Source organism: Poecilia latipinna, unplaced genomic scaffold (genome assembly GCF_001443285.1).
Source record: "Poecilia latipinna isolate Pla-1442-1.1 unplaced genomic scaffold, P_latipinna-1.0 Scaffold1116, whole genome shotgun sequence".
Lineage (NCBI taxonomy): Eukaryota > Metazoa > Chordata > Actinopteri > Cyprinodontiformes > Poeciliidae > Poecilia > Poecilia latipinna.
This window is the reverse complement of record NW_015113732.1, coordinates 109190-128898: the sequence shown is the minus strand read 5'-3', so window position 1 is coordinate 128898 and position 19709 is coordinate 109190. Positions and strand designations below refer to the sequence as shown.

General features: G+C 41.2%; 2 protein-coding genes and 1 long non-coding RNA gene across 3 annotated transcripts in view; 1 reads left to right on the top strand and 2 right to left on the bottom strand.

The window, feature by feature from the left end:
* Positions 1–205: 205 nt before the first annotated feature.
* On the bottom strand, positions 206–9438 carry lemd3 (LEM domain containing 3). The gene is made up of 13 exons (XM_015052509.1): positions 7829–9438; positions 6800–6840; positions 5894–5963; positions 5530–5603; positions 5312–5391; positions 4073–4218; positions 1992–2093; positions 1818–1920; positions 1585–1748; positions 1025–1106; positions 820–925; positions 647–725; positions 206–576 (listed from the first exon to the last, which is right to left on the bottom strand). Exons 1-13 carry the CDS (start codon positions 9120–9122, stop codon positions 416–418), a joined length of 2502 nt encoding a protein of 833 aa, XP_014907995.1. The 5' UTR covers positions 9123–9438; the 3' UTR covers positions 206–415.
* A 2487-nt stretch (positions 9439–11925) lies between these two features.
* Positions 11926–19709, bottom strand: part of rint1 (RAD50 interactor 1) — a 15172-nt gene continuing 7388 nt past the window's right edge. Inside the window, exons 6-15 of the mRNA XM_015052511.1 lie at positions 19368–19548; positions 18628–18738; positions 17727–17952; positions 17272–17409; positions 15883–15977; positions 15583–15687; positions 15157–15377; positions 14817–14997; positions 12976–13094; positions 11926–12290 (exon numbers count right to left, since the gene is read on the bottom strand). Coding sequence (XP_014907997.1) covers positions 12086–12290; positions 12976–13094; positions 14817–14997; positions 15157–15377; positions 15583–15687; positions 15883–15977; positions 17272–17409; positions 17727–17952; positions 18628–18738; positions 19368–19548 — 1582 coding nt within the window. The 3' untranslated portion in view covers positions 11926–12085. The remainder of the gene's footprint in view (positions 12291–12975; positions 13095–14816; positions 14998–15156; positions 15378–15582; positions 15688–15882; positions 15978–17271; positions 17410–17726; positions 17953–18627; positions 18739–19367; positions 19549–19709) is intronic.
* The window catches only part of LOC106959758 (uncharacterized), a 4682-nt gene continuing 4527 nt past the window's right edge, over positions 19555–19709 (top strand). Inside the window, exon 1 of the long non-coding RNA XR_001427423.1 lies at positions 19555–19646. This is a non-coding gene — a long non-coding RNA (uncharacterized LOC106959758). The remainder of the gene's footprint in view (positions 19647–19709) is intronic.

Genomic DNA, 19709 nt, shown 5'->3' with positions numbered 1-19709 from the left:
CTGTTGCATAATCTCAGGGTTTTCCTGCAGATGCACTCAGTCTGCTGACAGAAGCATCAGGATGTGTGCTCAGATCATCAGCCTCTCTCTCTCACACAGACACACACACACACTACGATGGAAAACTTGTGCTTCAGAAGGATTCCCATCTTCCAGTTGCCAGCATGGAGGCGGTGATAAACAGAAGTGAACAGTGACAGTGTTGCACTGAAAGCTTACATACATACATGACTCCACTGTGGCAATGAGCGATGGAAGAGAACAAAAATAACAATAAATACTCACTTTGCTTTGTTTTCAATTCTATGACACTTGAAATATAAAGTTGATGTTTTTAAAAACTCTGCACCACTGAACAGCTTGTGCTGCCGCCTCGCTGCGGGGCCACAGTTCTATGATACAGGGAGGGGCCCTCTCAGGAGAAGCCTGAGGAGTTGGGGCCCCCATGCTGCAGTGGGCAGGGAGCCGGGGTCTGGTGGAGGCTGGACGCTTTCAGGGGCGCACTGCAGCCCTGGGCCTGCGGGAAGCGCTGGTGGTACCGGTCCAGACGCAGATACTTGACTGTCACCAGCTTACCTGCAAGCAAACGCATCACTATAATACAGAGCCACACACACGCACACACAACTTAATGCATGTAACTCACCATCAAACCAGGAGCCATGCAGGGCTTTGAAGGCTTTTCCTGAGTGCTCTGCAGAAAGACACTTGACATAGACACAGCCCTGTGGAAACACACAGTCAGTGGAGGAGAACCACAGAACCAACCCACTTCAGAAACACAGAACCAACCCGACTCAATGACACCACACAGCTCACCTCTTTAGAGTTCTTATCAACAGAAATATGGACGATGCCGTCATTGTCACTGCATTTCTCCAGGATGGCTTCCTGAATGGCCAAATCCCAGCTGTCACCAACCTCCCTGCACGCACACGCACACGCACACACACACACACACTGAAAATCTGCACACAGGTTGGAGATGGAGAGCCTTCGGTAGTTCAATCATGGAGGTACTTACATGTCTGGATCAAACATGTTTCTGATCTTCAGACATGGAGTCAGACTGTTGGGCGGTGAATTCCTCCGATCTAGAGGGAATGCTGGGAAAAAATACGAACATGAGACCGGCATTCATTTCCTGGCTGTAAACCAGCTGCCTGCAGCAGTCTGCTGCAGCACTAAGACTTTGACAGAATCAGTCTGGCAGCTGCCCGTCTCTGCATGCTCTCCTATTATGCATCTCTACAGGAAATGACAACATGAGGGAAGGCAAACCCTGAGGTTTACAGGTTGATTCAAAATAACCATTTGTCCCTAGAGGGAAATGAATTGCTATTCTAACTGAGATCATTTAAGTCAGGGTTTTATCCAGAAAATTTGCTAAGCCTGTTGGTCGGGCCGCCGAGTTTTTGTATTAAAAAATGTTAAGTTAACAGGAAATGTCAAATATTACCAGGTAATTATGTTACTGGAAGACATTGTTGACAATGCTTAAACACACAACTATCGAATCTTAAAAGCAGCAAACAAAAAAATACAAAATATATAAATAAATAAATAGCAGGAGCAGCATGGTACCTTTCCCCTGCCACATCTTGGATTTGTCAGAGCTGAGGGGCGGCTGGATCCACCTCCACACCATGAAGTCTGCTCCCTTGATCTGCTGCGTCTCTGTCCGGATCCTGGACTCGTTAGCTGAGAGGAACTTCACGGCTCGCTCCCAAACCTTCTTCATCTTCCTCCTAAGGAGTAACTCGGTTAACCTGGTCTCTGGAGGCTGACGGACGCTTCCTGCTACTTTTGGAACTCACCTATCCTGGGGTTGAACCAGGGAGTCTCTGACATGGGGGATGGGCAGGTAAGGCTCTAGGTCCCGGTTCTCTTGGCATGCCTCACCGTGGGTCCTTAACACATCTGGACCACAACAGTTTACACTGATTTCTGCTTTTTGCTTCAAGTTGTGATGTGAAGTGTGCTGATCTTACCGATGATCCTCTCCACCATGTCATACATCTGCCTCGTCTCCTCCTCCTCTCTCCTCCAGCGATACTTCACGTAGCAGATCACACTGCACACCAAGCCTACAACTGCAGACATGACACTTTCATGTTAAGTTCACTCAGCAATACACCTGATACAAATAAGAATGTATTAAAATACAGGGTGGGGGCTAACCCCCCAGCTGTGGAAGCAGGAAATCTGTGAAGTAGGGCTGGACAATATAAGCGTTTCGTATCAGTCTATCGATAATTATTGATTAGTTTTGTTTTATATATGGAGCCAAGAGAGACAGCCGAGTGTGGCGATGAGGGAGGGGTTAGTGGACTGTGATCAGATTCACTACTGTCAGCTTATCCACTTTGTTGCTGTATTTATCAAATTTTCAGTCTCCTCTAAGGCCCCCTTTTTTTTTTTTTTTTTTTTTTTTTAAATAAGAGCTACTGACAAATCTAGAGAGTCTTTTTCTGTGTTGTTGGAGACTTTCATTGTGACATCACTGTGCAGCTTGGCTGCAACCTGTCTGTCCTGAGCTAGCAGCGAGAGCAGCCATTAGCCTCCATTAGCTTCTCCTCCTTCCTCAGTCTGGCAGTCATCAGTTCAATCAGTCTATCAGCAACAAAAATTGATTTGGGGGCGAGTTTCACGTTAAGAATCCTTCAATTAGATATTCACGTTCATGCTCTTATTTTGGAGAGGGTTATTTTGAGGAACAGTACTGTTTCCTCTCCTCATATTCTCCCACCTCCCCCCAATAACTAAAATAAGAAACATAAAGTAACAAAATAAAACAGACAGTACAGAACTGGTAGTACCGGTTATGTACTTACTGTTCAGTACAGAACAGTAAATAGAGCTTACTTAAAAATAAGTAGAGTTTTTGAGGGCTTTATAGAACCTATAAATTAAAATGTCAAAATTAAATTGGTGCTTGAAGGTTGCAGTCTGTCAACATAAGCCTTATTTAAGTCATTTAAAAAAGTTTGATAAAAAAAGGTTCATACTTTGGTACTGCCTCTAGTGGCGTAGGGGTGGTAACGCAGCTAATATAATTACATTACTAAATCAGAATACCGCAAAGTATTTTGCGGTGGGGGGGGAGGGCAGTGAATGCGCATATGAAACTGGGGGGTTTGGTACCTCAAAAAAGGTTAAGAACCACTGTCCTATAATATTCTTATATAACAATCCCAAAACATATAGTCCTCATGTTCTTTGGATGCGGGTCCAGCAAATGATGTTTATTCTGCACCCAGAATGCATCACTGTAGAATGACAGCATGTAGTTCTACAGTAAAAAATCTCCTGATGTCCAGTGTGCTTTCTGACCAAAGCTCTACTGTGATTAATAAGTATGAGTCATCAACAGTTAGTTAAATGTGTCAACATCATATTTTTTTCACAGATATCTGTGTGGTGTGTTGACATAAGCAGGTTATGCTTATAAGCAGGTGATTTTTCAAAATCAATCACACACACATAGAATATTGATGATGTTTTAAAGGACATTTCCACTTCTCATGGTCCCTGAATGCAACATCTGGGACCATGTTGTCCAGCTGTGGTAGTGAGCTGTCTGTCATGATCCCACACCCCACCACCCAAAACACAGCCAAAAGTATGAAAGTGGGGGGGGAAAAACAACATCTCAAACTAAAAAAATAAAAACCTTCAATCTGAAAAGCAGTTTTCAACATTTTAAGTTTCACATACTTCTTGTTTAGTTTCAAAAATGTTTTTCTCAGTTTGCAATCTTTTTCAGTTTCAAACTTTTTTTCTATTGAACAAACTTTATGGTCCCACTTTGGCTCCATATGTTGTTCCACATGTTTAATCATTGACACATGGTATGAAGACGGTTGAAGTTAGCGTTTTAGCACGAGCTTCCACTAAATATCATGTTGATATTAGTGGAACTAATATTTATGATTAGCACTTCAGGGTTATCATAGCTAGCTTATCGGTTAGCGGTCTGTACCGCTAACCGATTGTTCCAGATCTGATGTTACTTGGATAGCTTTGACCTTCACTACCCCTCCCAGAACTCCATGCGTTTGGGTACACTCACCAACGGCAACGACCAGGACTTTGTTCATGACTGTGAGCAAAGCTCGACGAAAGCGGCAGGTGAACGGCATCCTGGGATGCGTGGATTCCAACCAAGAGATCTCAGACACATCCATCACTAGGTCGTCAGCTAGCTCCCCGCTCAGCCTGGAAACACACAAGTTCATCACATGTTCACACCAAAAATACTTTATCTGTTCTGGTTTCAGTATGAAATGATTGCCTGTGAAGATATTGTTTCCATGGTTCCCAGAGCTTTATTTACAGATACAGGACATGTGTCACTTATAAGAGATTAAAGAACAGACCAGCTATACCTGACTGATGCATGTTGTACAGTAACAATCTCTCCTAGCAAAATTATTCATACCCCTGGCAGATTTAGATTAAAGCTTATTCTCATTCAACTAATAAGTTGGTTTCTAATAAGTAATGAGACCGGCATCTCTCAAAAGATAAAATAGTAATTTTTATGGCATTACCATCAGTTAAAATGATTAATCCTGGACTGGATTATTCTTGACTGAATCTCGGGTTGTGATCACTACCACATTCATTTGAGCGTAGCAGAGCTGCTGCTAACAGCAGTCCATCATCATTAGCAAAGGATGACGGTCTCCGTACGTCAGTACATTTTTCCAGAGAAAATATGATAGCCAACATGATGGATGAGGAACATAATGAAAAAACAAACATGGCCGCTCTTTATGTGAATAAGCTCAACATTTAGGTTATTTATTTTGAAATAGACAAAGGAGATGTTCATATCTATTATGCTGGAGCGGATACGTCTGCCTTTGTTTACATTTCACTTGGTGGCAAAAATAAATACCAGACTCTCTGACTTATGGAAAATTTGGGATTTTAATAGTCAATTAAATATTCGGTCCACACAGATGGAGGGAGAGGTTCCTTAAAAGCCCACTGCTAATAATAAGAATTCAATTTATTTATAATGTTCTTTATACCAAATTGAGATCTCAAAGGGCACATTCACACACCGATGGTGGTAAACTACTGGATTCTAGCCATGGCTGCCCTGGGGCAGTCTGTCAGAAGCCAGGCTGCAAACAATGAGTGCTGAGCAGGTATCATAACGCTTATACATTATATATAAGCTTATATATTCTTTTAAAACAACTTTAAACATCAACATACATTTATACCCACAAGCAGCCCATGACGGATAAAGATGAGTTGCTATAGCAACAGTCATGTGAACATTTCTCCCCATCCTCACCTTATACCGACATCCTGGCCAGCTCGGATGATCCACTCTAGAGAGACGTCGATGAAGTCTTTAAAGTCTCCATCCTGAGCCTTAAAAACACACACATTTAAAACCAAGACGATTGAGTCCATCCCAGGTCAAACTCTGATGGTTTCCAAATGTAAGCTTCTGATGTTCAACCAGAGCAAAATCTGACCCCAGGTCAGCGTCTGATTCATGTCACCTACCAGTAAATACTGTGTGACCTGCTCTCTGGACAGACTCCTGCTAGCATACTGCTGCTCTCCACAGTCATGATGACCTGTGAAGCAATACCAGAGTTACATCACTGAGTAACTGCTTATATTAGAGTACATTCTTTATAAGGAGTTCATATAGTAACAGCTGATGCTTATAGGAGGCAGTATGAGTCATGGTTAATAAATCCTAAACTGGAACTGAAAACTTTGTTCTGAACAGAACTCGGGATTCATGGGACATTATTGTTGTGGAGTCAAAGTGTTGGGACAGATCTTAAAACCATTGGCTGTCTGTGTGTTATGGAGCATGTGTTCATATGAAGCTCAAACTTAGCAATCAGTCCATATCTACCAGCAACGATGGCCAGGTGATCATGGAGGCTGAGCAGCAGCTTTAGGATCACGTCTTTTTCTGTCTTACTCTGAGGAAAGAAAAAAAAAAAAAAAAACACTTGGTTACCATAGCAGCCTTACCATACAGAACTTTGTAACATTAGCTCTGTACTAACATGCCTATGACACAAACTGATCCTGAACACCAGCAGTGTTGAGATTTGGAGCCAGAGGTTAAAAAAGCTCTTGGCTAGGTCAGCTGAAGGTGGCGGTGGTCTGACCAACCAGACGATTTTACACTCAGACACGTAAAAACAGTGCAATAGCAAAGCCTGCTTGAGCACAATGTTTGGTAGGATTCAATAAATCGGCCACGATTTCCTTAAGTTTGTCAGATCAGCGATCAATACTTGTATGAGAAACTGATCTGTGCTGGAAAATGAGTGAAAACCAGCCCTGCCATGACAGAGACCCCCCTTCCTCTCCCCAGGTCACGCCTCAACATGCTGTTAACGTCAGTCTATGAGGCAAACTGAACTACTACTCAGGTACTAAAGTTGCTGAGTTTACTAAGGCAAACTCAGCAACTTTGTCACCATATTTAGCAACTTTTCAGAAAACAAAGTCAGTCATGTTTTTTGAAGATCGGTAATCAGCCAGAAAACTGCAATCAGTGCAAACTGATGTGACTTTTTGTTGTGCATTCATAGTTTGCATATTAATATGTTTGTTATGTTTGACCAATCGGATGGACTTGCTGCCATTCACACATCTAATGTACATTTTTTTGTGGTAGGTCATATTTAATAAGTTAAAAACAAAACAAAAAAAAAACCAATCAAATATTAAAAGGTTAATCTTTACTTTTTAACATTGTGGATGTCTGAAGATGAATATATGTCATAAAGGAAGAAATTATACTTACATATGAGGAGTCAAAGTTGCTACCAAACGGGTGACTCTTAACTACAGCAAAGAGACAAGGATTAATGAAGATAAAAAGATGAAATCAAAAGTTAACCAGAACTATTTAAAATGTGTTCAGAATAAAAGCAACTCGTGTAAATGTTAATAGAAACTTTTTACACGACATGAAACGTCTGATCGCTAAGCTGGTGAGCCCAGATCCAGTCCAGCCTCCAGCTGCTCTCTCTGAGAGCCATCTAGTCCTCCTTCACATCATCAAAAGCTGATCAAAAGTCATTTTAAGATCAAATAAACACAAAAAGCAGTTTAAAAACGATGACTTTGTTAGGAAAAACCATCTGTCCAAACTATCCTGGTCCTGCAGGAAGACAGAATGACTCTCCTTGTTAGACATTTGGAGTTTAATTTCACCAGCTAGAGCCTGAAGCATCAATTCAACAGAATCTGAGAGACATAACCAACACCATCAACAAAGAGTCAACATTCAGATTTTACATTATGTCAAGATACAAGAACTTTCTACTCCGGATAAAGTGTTGCTGATGAAAACTTTACAGAAAGTCACTTTAAACGATGCTCATAAACCTGACAGAGAGGCAGAAGAAGAATCATTGGAAGAAGAGCTGAAGATTCCTCCAGTAAAGCCGCAGCAAGCAGCTATTAAGAGCTTTGTTAGATGTAAGCTACAAATCAGCCACACAATACAATACCAAACAGTGGACATATATTATATACAAGTTTCACTTTTGGAACTGAAAAAATACGGAAAAAGAAATTACTTTTAAGTATTCCTGTTGACCTGTATTTGTGGTATACTTCATAAATGTAAATGCCCTGCCTCGTGTAATAACTAAATTTTATTGTTGGATCTCCCCAGCTGATAGGAAAAATAAAAAGCTGCTGTGATTACTAACTGCAGCCAGTAATCCTGGTGTATTTTAAATTCAAATCTCTTTCACTCCAGCTAGTAATGTGTCCCTCTCTACCGGATGGAGATTGGCCAACATGAAACATTTTAGACACTTACTGACACCATCTCCCGCCGGGGATCCCGAGCCCCTCATGCGGATGTACATGAGGCCGAGCAGGAGGAAAAAGAGGCAGGCTGCGGTGAGCAGGAACATCGACAGGTAGTGTGCGCTGAAGCTTCCGGAGGAAGGTTGCTCCTCTCTTTTAAATTGCAGCAGCAGCTCATCCTCTGGGGCAGTCGGCTTCTTCTTCTGGGTTCCCGGGCCGTATGCGTGGTTCGGGACAGAGCTGTGATTAGAGTAGCCCCCCTGAGGGCTCAGGGTCGGGCTGTAGGAACCGCGGTAGCGCGGTCTCAGCGCGATGCTGGCCATGTTGCTGCCGGACGCCCCCTCCTCTCTGTTAATATGGTTGTTTTCCCCGGTCTTACTCTGGTGGTCCTCGCCGAGGGACAAGTAGATCGGCTTCCTGGGAAGCATGTGGCTCCGTAAGCCTCCCGATGCGTCCAGGTCTCCTTTCTTCCCCCTCTCCTCAAACTCCTCTCTGCCGCCTGCCATGGCTCTGTTCCCAAGCGGATTAAGCGCACAGTTTTTCCCTCCGATTCGGGACCCTCCGCCGTCTACATGCGAAGCAAACGGTCCGCTTGTGTAAATCCGTCGCAGCTCCAAACTCCTCCGGTCTCGCTCTGGGCCTCCAGGGCCCCCAACTTCCTCCTCGTCCGAGTCTGAGTACTCTCCGGCTAGTTTGCTTGTGTTCAGGCGAGCAGCGCTGCGACCATTAACCGGGTGGGAATTCTGTACTTCTTCATCACTAACGTCTTCGTCCCTGGATTCAGGATCATGCATATATCTTTTACCAGTTTCCCAACCCAGTGAGGCACTTGTCTGTCCGTCTGGGTTCGGGAATGAATTGCTTTTCAGAGCAGTCCCAACGCCATACTGCTTCTTGTTAGCCTCGTTAAGAGGCGTAGCTGCTCTAATCTTCAGCTGTTGTTGTTGAAGGTGTGGGCTTCGGCTGGGTCTTTTCATGTGATCCAGGCCCTTTCTTTTCAGTGGCGTTTCCGCGTCAGATTCGTCAGAGCTGAAGCCGAGAACAGAGGACTTTAGGCCCGGTCTCCTACCGGAGCTCAGGCGCCTGACGTCATGTTTAACTGGCCTTGGTGCCCCAGTGCTGCTGCTGCTGCTCGTCCCGCTGACTCGGCCTTTACCTCGCTGCTGCTGCTGCTGCTCCTCGCGAAACTTCTTCAGTTTCTTTAAATACACCGGACGTGTGTTTTCTGTGACTGGGCCAGGGGTGTAACCGAAGCACTTCAACTGGGAAAAGAGCTCTTCATCTGTTAACTGCGTCGACGCCATCTTTGGAGAGGAAAAAAATGTCTGAAAACGTTCTTTTTCTTCTTCTTCTTCTTTTGGTTTTATGGCGGTTGGCAAACAACTTATAGGTGCATTACCGCCACCTTCCAGACTGGAGTATAGATTAGATGTCCTACCACTATAATCTTCCCATAATACCTGACTTCCTAAGAAAACTAAAAATGCTGTTAAATACTACATCCTCAGACGATCTTTGCAGCAAATTTTTAATATCTAATTTATTTTTATTTCTATTTAACTCTTTGATTAACACCTCTCTTTCCTGACTATACTTATTACATTCTAGAAAAATATGCTGCACTGTTTCTGACTCTCCACAATAATTACACAAACCTGTACTATGTTTATTAATTATTTTCAAAGTACTGTTTAACCCTGTATGCCCAAACCTTAATCTGGATATAACATCCTCTTTTTTTATTCCTATTACCTTCCCTACATTCCCCTACTTTTTTTGAATTCTATAATAAAATCTTGCCTTTTCTTCTCTATCCCATAGTTCCTGCCATCTCTTTTTAATATATATTTTACTTATACTTTTGACCTCATTTTTGCTTATTTTGATATTTACCTCAACACTATCCGCCAACTCATGTCCTAGTATTCCAATATGAGCAGGAATCCACATTAACTTAACCCGAGATTCATATTTATTAATTCTAAAAATTTATTGATTAATATTCAATATGCTGAAAACGTTCTTCTTCGTTCGTTTCCTTATCAATTGCTGTCATCAACACAAAGCTGCATTACTGCCACCTACATTAGAATATATTCTATTTGATTAGTTACTTATGCTACTACTACTACTAATAATAATAATAATAAAATCAGCCAAAAGAGCCACCAGAAAGAAAAAAAAATCGTTCAATATTTATTTTGTGAGGATGTACAGTGCCCAAAATTCTTCACAACCCCTGATTTAGATTTAAAATTACTTTTATTCCATCAAAAATGTTTCCCTGCCCTCTCCATATTTAAAATGAGGCAGGGCTATCTGAAAAGATTGTTCCACAATTTAGAATGAGGATTCATAAGAAATATATAATTTGCATTTTAGTAAAATTGGCATCTCAATAATCAATGGAAAAAAATACTTAACATTACAGCAACTAGACCCTTCTTATAATGAGTGAATAGCTTTTTGTCTTTTTTCACTGGTACAATAATAATTTATCTTGAGGTTAAAAGAAATCTGTGCCATCATTCTAATCTTTACCTCGCTGCACATATTCTTGGTCAGACTGAAGTCATAATTCTGGGTGGGCCACTCTAAAAACTTTATATTACTTTCAGTCAGAAGAAAGAAGTTGGTTATTTCATTGTTTACTGCTGAAGAAAACAATGAAATAACCTGAGAAATAAAAGACTAAGTGTATTGCTAGAAGGAGCATATCTATATTTTCTACATATTTTAACACAGTTGCAAACAGGAGTTTAAATACATACAATGAAAATTCATACATCATTTTTCTCAATGTCTGAAGTTAAATCATACCTAACTTTTCTTGTTTGTATTTGGTTAGAATCAACTGAGTTATTCATTAAAAGCCATAATAATGGGAAAAAATATATATCAGAGGTGTATTTATTTTCAAAATCATAAGTTTACATGTAGAATGATTACCGTTTCTTTAAGCAATGCGGGAATACCCAGAAGGCACATTTGAGTTAATTGGAGCCACACGTGCAGCACTTTACTTTCTGGTTCGCAAGTCTATTCAAGAGAAATCAGCAGACATCTGGAAAAGAATCATGGAGTTGCATCAGTTTGGTTCATCCTTGGGAACTATTTCCAGATGCTTGAAGGTGATTCATTCATCCATTCATAGACATGATGAGAATGTCCAATCATCATATAACTTAGGAAGGTGACATGATCTGTGTCCCGGAGATGAACGAGTTTTGGTCCAACATGTGAAGATTGATCCAGAACAAAAACCAAAGACCTTGTGAAGAAGCTGCTGAATCTGGTAAGACAGAGCCATTAACCACAGTGAAACTGTCCTGCACCAAACCAGACTGAAAGGAACTCAGAGAAAAATAATCCATTACTCCAAAAGAAACAGTAAAAAGCCAGACTGAAATTTACAAATGTCCACAGGGACAAAGACCTTCATTTTTGGAGATATGTCCTCTGATCTGATGGGACTGAAGTGGAACTGTCTGACCATAATGACCATTGTTACATTTGAAGGAAACATGGGGATGGTTGTTGTCTGGAACACCATCCTAACTGAAGTATGGTGGTGGCAGCATCATGTTGTGGCGCTGCTTTGCTAGGAACTTGTGCACTTCATAAAATGCATCTTGAGGAAAGAACATTATGTAGTTGATGTCTACAGATGTCACATTGAAGTGACATCTGTAGACATCAACTATGAAGTCAAAGCCAGGGTACCAGATAGAGAATGACCTTCAGCTGGAGTGGCCCAAGGACAAGGTTGATGTTTTGACGAGACCATCACAAAGCCAGAGCAAGACTACCCACAAACCTGACCCAGTTTCACCAGTTCTGTCAGGAGGAATGGGTCAGAAATCCAGCAAACTAATGGGACAATCTGGAGGAAGGAACCCCGGTAAGGTTTAACCAAGGCAGTTAAAGGCAATACTAGCAAATACTGCACTGTACATTTTATACAGTTCATCTTAAAAGTATTCACAGCGCTTCACTTTGTCCTCATTTGTGATGTTACAGCCTTTGTTATATTGTTTTGCAAACCTCCTCTGATGAAGTAATAAGTGAAACAACCACCATCATGACAAAAAGACTCAAATATAAACATTACCTTGGAGGAATCAGAATTTATTAACTTTAATCCTAATGTAAGAAGCAATGTTTTGGATTTAAGAGTGCAAGACAAAAATACATAGGATGAGATTTCAGTCTTTCAGTTCATCTGATCCATGCTCCACATAACAGGAATACAGTCAAACAGTCATTGTTATATTCCTGGAAATGAAGCTTTGAGGTTGAGAAGGATTAACACATCACATGGTGCCAAGCAGAAAATTCCCAACTCATTCAGAGCAGACTCTGGTGAAGGATCTTCAAAGTCTGTTGTCTCCTGCTCGGAGCGTTTAAGGAGATCCTTTAGGAGAATGGCAGAACCAGCCTTTAGACACAAAATAATGCACGCTTCTTTCACACTGCAAAGACAAAAAGGAAGACGGGAAAAAAAACCAGTTACATCTGGTTCCACAAAAACATTTATCAAACAAAAACAAAGAAATCGATCTTTACCTTGACAAAAGTCTGAAATCAGTGGCTGATTTTCAGACAATCAGTGGCTGCTCTGCCATGAGACAGGGCTGACTGACAGACTCCTGACAGATCATGTCTGCAGTTAAAATCAGTCACCCCGCTGTTGCTAACTTAGCTGCTATATTTAGTAACTTTTCATACAAACAAACAAAAAAAAAAATACCATATCGGCAGGTCAGAGTTTTTAAAACTCGGTAATAGGGAAGAAAACTGCAATTGGTGAACCACTAGTATTTTTAGTAGGGCTGTATGATTCCAGGAAATTGCAACATTGACATCAGTTGTGATTAGCCCTCTTTCGTTAGCAATAATAACCGACTAAACAGACTCTGACAATTGTAGTCCCTCTTAATATTGCATCCATGTAGCCCTTTGCAACTGTGATATTAAACACACTGGTATTGACTGGTATTTTGCGATGACGGCAATTTAATGTATTGTGTAGCTCTAGTGTTTAATTGTCGTCATATCAGGAGGATCTCATGTTGGCCTTCTGCCCTTTTCCATCTCTGGATCCTGGTCAGTGGGACGTTGTGCTGCAGTAAAGCCGAGCCGCTGTCAAACACTTACTGTTTAAAGAAGTTCTCAGGTCTTCTGCAGTAATGGCCGAACAGAGGGAACAAGTTTCTGGTCATGTCAAACTGAAGCTGAGCTGCTCCACCATCACTGAAGTGATTAGACAAAATAACCTGGCAGACAGAAACATTTCATGAAATTACTGGCAGCACTTTATTGAAAAAGATGTTAACAGCTTCCCAACGGTGACAAACAGCTTTGACATCTTTCAGTCTGGTTTCCATGATTACCACAGTAATGAGACTTCCCTCATCAAAGTGTTCAATAACATCCACATAAACACAGACTATGGAAGAACCACAGTGCTGGTTCTGTGGGACCCATCTTATCTTATATTACTGAAGTGAATGGAAAGTTGGGTCAGACTCTCTAGTACTCAATTGGTTCTGATCTTACAGAAAAAACAGGGATTTATTTGTGTCAATAGGCAACTTCTGATTGAAGTCACGTGGTGTACCCCAAGGTTCAATCCTAGGACCACACTCATTCAATGTCTATATGTTCTACAGTCCTTCACTGAGATAATAGACTTTAAAATACTGTTAGTTTATGAAGATCTGCTGTTGTTGAATCAACCTTCCAGACCTCCCAGGTCTGCTGGTTCTGCTCTGCATCCAGAACCAGAACCAAACATGGAGAAGGAGCATTCAGCTTCTATGCACCACAAATCTGAAATGTGTGGTGCATAGAAGCACCACACATTTCTTCTGGAATAAACTTCCAGAAAACTGTATTTAAAGGAACACTGAGTTCCTTTAAATCAAGGGTAAAACCAACTTGATTAGAGTTGCTTGTAAAGTAATATTTCCTGGTTTACCACATGGTGTATTTATGACTTTGCATTTCTATAATGTAAAGCACTTTGAACTGCCTTGCTGCTGAATGGACTATAATAAAAAACTTGATTGTTATACGTTTCTGTGTGCCATACTGCCCCTCAAATAAGTGGCGTAAAATAACTGCATTGACAGTTCAATAGAATTTATTAAGAATTTTCAAATGTTTTGGGAAAGAAAACCATTCTTCAAGGCCAATGGACATAATCCTGATAAAACTAGATTACAACTCTTGGCTTCAAACATTTTCTTTTATGCAAAGAAGAAGCAACCAGCCTCTTTGTTCAGACAAGATGTCCCAGCCCAGCAGATAGCATAGAGTTCTGACCCAGACGTACAGCCTGCGGAGAGACAGACGGAACAGGATGTACAGTTGACCTGGAAACCAGGGCCCACGTCTACTGAGAGCAGACAAGACAACAGCCCTCTCCTCCACCTTGTGTCTCTCTGCTCACCTTTTGAAACTAATAAAGCTAAAGGTCTTGTGGGGTATGGCTCTGCCGGCTTTACAAATCTACACATTGACATCTTGGACTGTTGTTGTTTGCAAAAGTTTGTAATTTTCTCACAAGACGATCTGCACAGAGAGGACTTTTACTTTACGCTGTAATTTGTAGTCTCTGTGATCAAACACTGTCTATTGTTTTGTTTTTAATGTAATCTTTACTGAAACAAATCTTTGAACATTTCTGAACAGTTCCAATCACAGACAACAAGAAGCTACCTTCGTTTAATCCTACAGACATAAAGAGTCAAAATGTAGTAGAGTTTTCATTATTCATTTTTTAAACCTTAACATGAGGTCTTCTGTGTGCATTATGCCAGCAGTACAGTCCAATAAAACCAGTTCACCCCGATGTCCCCCAGGAAATGTCCAAAACAGTGAAATAAAGCAGCTGAGTGTATCAGTGTGAAACACTGTGGGCATAGTAAAGTCTTTTACTATATTAGATCAGCTATTCTGTGAATATCACAAAACAGAAACATCACAGCTCTCACCTCTTGGTAGATGAAGTTGTCCAGTTTCTCTGCCAAACCCTGCCAGGCAAGTTGGAACAGAGAAACACTCAGGACCTGATGAAGGTTCAACAGTCTGTCCCTCACGCAAAGCATCATGGGACACGCTGAACTGGACAGAGACATGGCAGACTGGTCTTGAGGAGATGGAATGGACAACCATCTACGACAGGAGAAAGAGCACAATATCCATCTATTCTGATGAACCTTTAATTTGAAAAAACATTCGTAATAAAAACTGAGTCAAATATTGAAAAAAGGTCAATAACCAGGACAAAAACCATCAGATTTGTGACTTGGTGTGGCATATTAGCAGACTCGCCTTTCCTGACAGTATGGCTGGGCTTTTTCAGCCGTGTCTCTCATTAGAAAGTGCAGCAGTCTTCCCAACATGTCTCCCTTCAGTCGATCCAGCAGTGACAGCAGACCATCGAACAGAGACCCCTCCAGAGAGGCCAGACGCCCGACTTCTGTCATCTCCACGCTGCCCAGAACCTCCTGCTGTCCCAGAGAAACCGCAGCCTGCTGCAGCTGGAGGAAAAACTGGAGCACACACACAGGAAGCAGTCACACACTCTGTAGCCTTCAGTTCCCTGTCATTCCTTTGCATCTCTGGCTTCATGCTTAGCAAATGCTTTACTTGTAAAACTCAGGATGATTTTACAGCTCCTGTTCTGCTCAAAAGCTCAGCATGAAGAGGTGAACACAACCTTCTGCTAGACCTGCAGTCACATAAACCCATACACACCACATTGTCCCCCCAGTCTCTCAGAATGGTTGAAATGTAGTTGACTGCATTGAGGATGGCGCAGTAACGGACCCCCAGTGGGCAGCGGGACTCCTCTTTCATCACCTGGGAACAAAAGAAAAGGACTTTTATTGTGGTTGGACATTCAGTGGTCCTCATGTTGGACATTCTGGTTGTTCCTGATGTCGCAGAGCGGACTATCTGATTGTGAGGTTTTCTTGCTGACTCATGATTTTATGTTTTTCAAAGCATTATGAAACAAGTCTTTTATGATAAGCTGACATCCAGAGTCATCCTTACCTGAGTTAGTCGTATGCGGAAGTCATCGACCAATTCCTTCTGCAGCCCAAAGAACCTGAGCTGTGCTGCAGGACTGGGCAAGGCCCGATACCGTTCTGCAAGTTTGCAACCAAACACAGTTAGTTTACAAAAAACTGTGGTAACACTTTATTTGAAGGGGTGTGCATAAGACTGACATAACACTGTCATAAACATGACATATCATCTGTCATGAGCGTGAACGAGTCCTTATGAATGTCTATGACTTTTGTCATGAAGTGTCATTCAGTAAATAATGACATTTTAATGCAAAGTTGGCACTTTTAATGGACTTTCAATGCAACTTTGCATTTAAAGTGTCATTATTTACCGAATGACAATTCATGACAATATTCATAGACATTCATAAAGACCTCATGTTCATGACAGGTGCTATGTCATGTTTATGACAGTCTCATGTCAGTGTTATTCACACCCCGTCAAATAAAGTGTTACCAAAACTGTTGGAGGAATCTATATTATAATTAAATATGTAGTCCTCTTTTCAAATGAGCTTATTGTGGTTTTTAGTTTTGGCAAAACTTGATCCATTTTCTATCTCTGGGTCAGGAGCGGTTTAAAGAAACAGTATTATGTATTTTCCAGGCCCACAGTGCCATTTTATAACATAATCAAGTAACTATGTTACCTTTGGTTGTTATAAAAATGCTATTTATATCAAATATGACTTATAAGAAATGTCACTTGATGATTTAGCGCCTTGAAATCTCTGTCTTCAGGAAGTCATCACAATATGGCTCCTCTATTAACCCTTTAACAACATTTTAACAGCATTGAACTGAGAAGCAGCTGCTATAATGAGCTCCGCTGATGTCCAGCTACACCAGGTATTTGCTAATTGCTGCTGGCTAGTCTGAAGGAGCTGAGTGGCTAAGTCACTGTGGAGGGCTGCTCTGTAAGGAGGAAGCTCTGAATCTTGGAAACTTTAAAGGCAGAGCTAGGTCCACCCAGGAATTTAGCACAGCTGAATGGTTGCCACAGAGATTAAAGGATTTCTCAAACATGCATGAATTAATCAAGACAACACTCCAAGTATGTTTTTGATGAGGGAATAACATAACATGATGTATAGCTTAAAAAAAAGGTCCATTTTACATAATACTGTCCCTTTAACACAGAATGGAACACTTTTTGCTCTTTTGCTTCAAAATTCTCTTACTCCTGTTGCTTTTCTACCTTATCTGTAATCATCAAAATGAGCAGAAATCCTTTGTACAAATTATCAGTTATTCTGGATGAGTCTATGTCTGATAACTGACCAGCTTGAAGAGGTTTTGAGTTTACACACACCTGGCCATAACAACACTTCTCAGCTTCTACTTTATGTGTGAAAACATGATGAGGTCATACCTGTGATGACCTGCAGGAGAGTCATGAATGTCTCTGCACATTCTGGCGCCTTCAGCTCATCCATGTCACTGATGTCTTTGTACTGAGAAGTCCAGGCTCCCTCAGCTGACAGCATCGCATCCATCTTCTCCACAGCCACTGTGAGCAAACGGAGAGAAAAGCACAGGAAGTGACGCAGGCAACGTGGAGGACGCTCCACGTTGCCTGGTGTTCTGGTCTGGGAGCTTTTGTAACATCATCTCCAAACCACAAAAAGAACAAAAAAGTTAAAATCACTGAATCATGGGCAAAAATGACCAACTAGTACATCACTGTTTGATTTAGAATTTTCCAGCAGATGTCAGAGTTGCTTCCTACATAGACAGGATGCAACATGAGCCCTGAGTGACAAGATACGGCTTTAAACCCAACGAAAGAGGAAGAAACTGATGGACGGCAGTCAGGTAAGAACTCACTCTTCCTCTCCACGGCGAGCCACTTCTGAAGGAAGGCGTCGTCAAGCAGGATGTGGAGCAGAGCAGGCAGCGTCGCCGGATAGGAATGATGGCTTCTCAGGTCCTTCTCAAACTGCAGCACCTCGTCCACCAGGTGGCAGAAGAGCCCATCATCATACAGCATTCGAGACGCATCACTGGCTACCTTCTCCTGGACTAAACACACCAGGCCTTGACACAGCGCCACCTGTAGGCAGACAGAGCCAACAGATTGCTTCTCTCGTCACCCATCAGGAGACTTTGTTCCTTTTTTTCTGGATTCAGAGGATTTGTAGATGAAACTTTCTAATTTTAAAACCTAAAGTTATACATTATAATTTTAGACAAAACAAGAACTTGAACTTTAATGTTTTAATTTGGATAGATTCATAACAAGAAGATCATGTGTTAAAGTTAAAATAAAAATATTTAAACATTTTTGAAATGACTTGTTGAGATCAAATATCTACTTTCCAAGAGAGTCTGGCCAAACAGTTTTAGTTCTAACAATCAAGCAGTCCAACCATTAAAAACATGAAATTTAAATTCAGTGAAACCAACAACAGTCTAAAGGTCTGACAGAGGAATAAATAATTACATTTATAATTAGTGCTTGCAGTTCCATACATCTAGACTCTGTAACATCAGAACAGTTAAAGACAGACTTACAGTAAACTAGCACCCACCAGTTTTACCACCTCTTCAACAAATCTGTTCCCAACAGACATTCATTAATAAAAATTTTAAAAAATCAGTTTCATCATGGTCTTGGAGTTTTCAGAAAAGATTTTTACATGTTTAAGGTAAGCACTGCAAGATAGGCTAGAACTGATCTCAGTGCCAGATTTGGATCCATTTTATTTCTCTTTCATAACCAACATACCTTAGCACTGATGGTTTGTTCAGACCGGTCAAACACAGGCTGAATCTTTTCTTCCATGAAGGTGGTGCTGTTCTCCATCCATTTCAGAACCTGAGTGAGGTACCACTCTGGCTGGAACACACAGAGATAATGAGCCTCTTCTAAAGCAGGGAACCAGTCTAGTTAGTGTAGAACTGAACTCAAACGGCTCATTTCTCCACAAACAGTGCTTCATTAAAGAAGGTACTAAACCAAACAGGAACATGTTTAAAGTGGAGTCCTTTTTAAAGGAGTCAATTTTATTAACATTAAAACTACTTTTATTATATTCTGTCTACTGCATTTTTATTTCCTCAACAGTAAAAAGGATTCTTTAATTATAAATCTGTAAGTGAAACTCAGCTGCAGTATAAAAAAAAGTCAATTAAACTCAAGTGATATACATGAACTTTCAAAGCACAGAAATACTTCTAGGTCGAGATGGAAAGAAAATAACTGATAGGAAGATTAGAGCCAATCCACAGAGAGATTGTCTCACAGTTAGCTTGCAGTTCACAAATAGAAAACAAAGCAACAGCAGAAAAATATGGAAACAAGTTGGTATAACTTCTTCTAAACAAATAGGTCATTAAGGAGGAATAAACTTCAAGTTTATTTTACTTTTCATTCTGAGAGTAAATGTCACATGAAGGAACCGGGGAGAGGAGTTAGTGTTATGACATCAGCTCCGCTGTGCACTGGGTGTTCAGTGTAGGACAAACCTTGTGTATGGAGTTGGTTTGGCGATTTCCATAGAAGTGGTATCTGAATCTCTTGGTGAGTGGCTGCAGCATGATCTGAATGGGCAGGCAGAGGGGCGGTGCTGCAGGGGGCAGGGTGGATGAAGAGCCAGGCGGTGCTCCTTGGGTGGAGGCTGAGGCCTTCTGAGATATGAGGTCATCGCTTTGAGGGGCAGTTACAGAAACTAACAGCCTGATGGAAGCTGACTGCAGTCAGTGTTTCTGATTTATGATTAAAACTTAACATTAGGAACTAGAGGTGTGCCGATCGATCGGTCACCGATCACAATCGGGCCGATTTTCGTGAAAAAGTGCATGATCGGT